Raw genomic sequence first — 3,563 nt, forward strand, 5'->3', positions numbered from 1 at the left:
AGCAGTGCGTCTCTCTCCACGCGGCCGCTGCAGTCAGGCGAATCATTCAGCAGCTCGGAATACTCCTGAAGGGAAAACACCGTTAAAGTTATAAGAAAGGTCCTGTAAGTGTCTTCATCACAGTGGAGGAGTGTGTGACCTGCAGCAGCGCGTCTCTGCGGCATAAGCTCTGCTGTAGCTGTGCGATGGTTTTGTCCCGGTCAGTGATTTCTGAGCGAGTCGAGGCTTCACAATCTCTCAGCTCACACAGTTTGACCTGCAGCTCAGACCGCAGCTGCTCAACCATCTCACGCAGCTCCTGCCAACAGATAAACATCACACACCAATCAGAATCACAGAAATAATGATTATTTCCAACAGATTATCGTCTCATCTTCTAACTTGACTCAACATGCACAGCTGCCAAAATTTCTCCATATTGTAATCATGATGATAATAATCGCTTTAATGAGCTTCTGCCTAACATTAATTAATTCATGTTAGCTAACTGTATGGTTCTATTACCTGGAACTGTTCATTTGTGAAATGAACATTACACTTCTGATAACAGATCATGATAAATTGTAATGTAGACATGCATGTTCTGCAAAGCTGCTTTGAAACGATGTGTATTGTGAAAAGCACTTTACAAATAAATCTGAATTGAATAGAATTCTACTGTTGGGTGCCGCTCCAAAACTCTGTTGACGTTATATTTACAGGACTGAGGGCCATCATGCAGTAGTGACATTACATGCTTTCTCTTCCCAAAAAAACCCATGACATAAAAAATTAAATAATAATATAAATTCATATTTAGTTTTTATTCACAAACATCACCAATAAGGGTTTCACACTGAGAAACCCGTGCTGTTCTAGAAATAAATATGAATGTGTATGTATTACTACAAATGACCAAACAACAAATACAAATGAATACAAAACCATCTACACTCACACAGAGCTCACAGAGAAAAAGACTGCCGCCATCAGGGTAAAAAAAGTCATCATATTTCTGTCACATGCTTATTCAGAAAAACAAACGGCCAAGTGTTTCTTTTCCCCATGAAAGCAGCATCTCATCCGTGGGAAGTGAAACAGGAACAAACATACCAATAACAATGACTTCTGCAGCAGTTGGATGTGCTGGAAACCCCGTTATCACATCTGCAGCGCCACAGATGGGTTGTAACGGTGAGGTTTAGCTGGGTTAAACGTGCAGGTAAAGCGGCACACAGAGAGTCACACCTGGTTGTGTTTGTGGGAAACGTCTCTGTGCTGCAGCGCGTCCTGCAGCTCGTTCTGCAGTCGGTCTCGCGAGCGCGTCTCATCCTCCAGACGTCTCTGAGTCAGTCTGTGAGTGTGCTGACTCGCCTCCAACTCCAGCTGACACCAGAACAGAGAACTCTGGGAGCCCAGAACCGAACCAGAGTCCACAGCGCTCTCTGGAGTCTACAGAGACAGAAACGACATGCGGGAAACACTCATCACCTGCAGCTCAGACAGTACAGCATGAGTGTGTGTGTGTGTGAGTGAGTGAGTGAGTGAGTGAGTGAGTGAGTGAGTCAAAAACAAACCTGTGTGTGTGTGTGAGTTTGTGTGTGTGTGTGTGTGTGTTCACCTGTGTGTGTTGCAGCTGCTGCTGGTGGGTCTCTGTGATTGTGGCCAGCGTGTTGTTCTGGCCCTCAATCACACGGTACAGCTCCTGAGTCTACACACACACACACACACACACACACACACACAAAGACACTAGCTAAATATTACATCACTATTACTATGGATGAGCACAAGCTCTGTACTGTGACACCAGTGAATGTCTGATAATATAAACGATGATCGGTCATGATTACGTGTGTGTGGCTTTTTGCTGAATTCAAAATTCATTAACAACTCCGACAAGGAACTCGTTTTTTATACTTCATAATTACATCAATTATACAGCACAGATACAGAAGCTAAACGCAACAGATCGCTCCGTCTCCAGACAGGCTCTTCATATCAGATAACATGTTATGCCTGTCATTTTCATCAACAATTTTTTTATATATATAAAAAATATATATATATTTTTTTATTTTTATTATTATTATTATTTTAAGAATTGCAGAATCTTAAGAAACTCCTTAACTTCTTTCTCAGGAAGGTTTTTGTGAATCTGCTCCAGGGAGCTGCTCGCCATCCACACGATGACTGCATTACTCGGTGAGGTTTACGAGAAGGAAACATTCACATACACAAGGCGTCACATCTGTGGCTTCTGTGGTGTGTGTATATAATGACCTCTGTGTCTTTAGTTCTCAGGCTGTCTGTGAGGTTCTGGATGGTTCTCTCTTGGTTCTGAGCAGCTTGTCTGATGGACCGGAGCTCTGACTCCATCTCACACAGTTTCTCCTGCAGCACCCGAGTCACGAGAAACAAACACACAAATGAAAACAGCCTGTCACGGATAAAAAATCCCAGAACAAAAGAAACAGAGAAATCAATCACTGATCTGCTCACTGATTAACTTCTGTAGCTTGAATAAAAATTAATCTATATTCTATTTATAGTTTATATACAATTTATAGTTCATGTGAAGTTCACTTGAATTAAAAGTTGTTATATTTTTCAAAGCCTATGTTAAGATAATAATGGCTAATACTGTAACGTTAAATGCCAATAAATAACAGCTAAAATTAAGGGAAAAATACATTTAATCGAGACATCAGTAGCAGTATTGCTATCAATGATACGGGCCTTCATTAATAATGGGCTACTTAATAAAAAGATGCTATTAAACACATTTAAAATATACCATAATATTTGTTGTTTCTACATTAATTTGGAGATTCAATGTCAAATTATGACAATATAAATATTACATATATTATGTGATTAATCGTGATTAATTACAAAAAAAGAGAAGGATACATTTTTTTAATTGATTGACAACACTAATATATACAGTATATATATATATATATATATATAGACCATTAAGCTCTAATTATAAGTTATACTAAGGTTACGTGATGAGAGTTTGTGGGTTGTGGGGAATTGTGGGTAATGCACCTTGTTGCTGGTCTCGCTCTCGTGGATCTGGTTCTGCAGAGACTCGAGCTGTAGCTGCGCTTGCTGCAGTTCATTCACACACTGTCCAGCGGCGCGTTCGTACTGATGCGAATGCTGCTCTTCTATCAGACTCTAAAAGACAATAAACATCAAACCAAACATCAAACCATTTTAATGTACAACAGAAGAAATGAATATCATACTATTGAAACCGGTCATATTTATTGTATAAAGCATTAGGAAAAATAAGCCCTGATTTTATTTGCTTCTAATCTCAGCCAATTGACACAGACACTGAATAAATAACACCAATTCTGATCAATGAATTTAATCAAATGTGTGTTGAAATCCATGTTAGAGAAAACCTGTCAGTAAATGATCCTAATCAGGTTTAAATGCTGCTGGACTGCATTTCATCTCACTGCGTTTGTTCTGAAGCATCTGAGGTGCTTTAACTGAGGTACATTGAGGTCAGATGTCGCTGTTGTATGTGTGTGTGTGTGTGTGTATGTGTGTGTGTATGTGTGTGT

General features: G+C 39.7%; 1 protein-coding gene across 17 annotated transcripts in view; it reads right to left on the reverse strand.

The window, feature by feature from the left end:
- The window catches only part of LOC107665637 (myomegalin-like), a 63,381-nt gene that overhangs the window by 30,667 nt on the left and 29,151 nt on the right, over positions 1-3,563 (reverse strand). For 16 of the 17 annotated variants that reach the window (XM_016456599.1, XM_016456598.1, XM_016456600.1 and 13 more), the window contains 6 exons: positions 3,034-3,165; positions 2,263-2,382; positions 1,601-1,690; positions 1,228-1,431; positions 140-298; positions 1-65 (listed from right to left, as the gene is read on the reverse strand). The exon at positions 1-65 is cut by the window's left edge and continues 46 nt beyond it. In XM_016456599.1, coding sequence (XP_016312085.1) covers positions 1-65; positions 140-298; positions 1,228-1,431; positions 1,601-1,690; positions 2,263-2,382; positions 3,034-3,165 — 770 coding nt within the window. The remainder of the gene's footprint in view (positions 66-139; positions 299-1,227; positions 1,432-1,600; positions 1,691-2,262; positions 2,383-3,033; positions 3,166-3,563) is intronic. The other variant, XM_016456593.1, reaches the window with a different exon arrangement.

This window comes from Sinocyclocheilus anshuiensis, unplaced genomic scaffold (assembly GCF_001515605.1).
Source record: "Sinocyclocheilus anshuiensis isolate Anshui unplaced genomic scaffold, SAMN03320099.WGS_v1.1 scaffold711, whole genome shotgun sequence".
NCBI classification, from domain to species: domain Eukaryota; kingdom Metazoa; phylum Chordata; class Actinopteri; order Cypriniformes; family Cyprinidae; genus Sinocyclocheilus; species Sinocyclocheilus anshuiensis.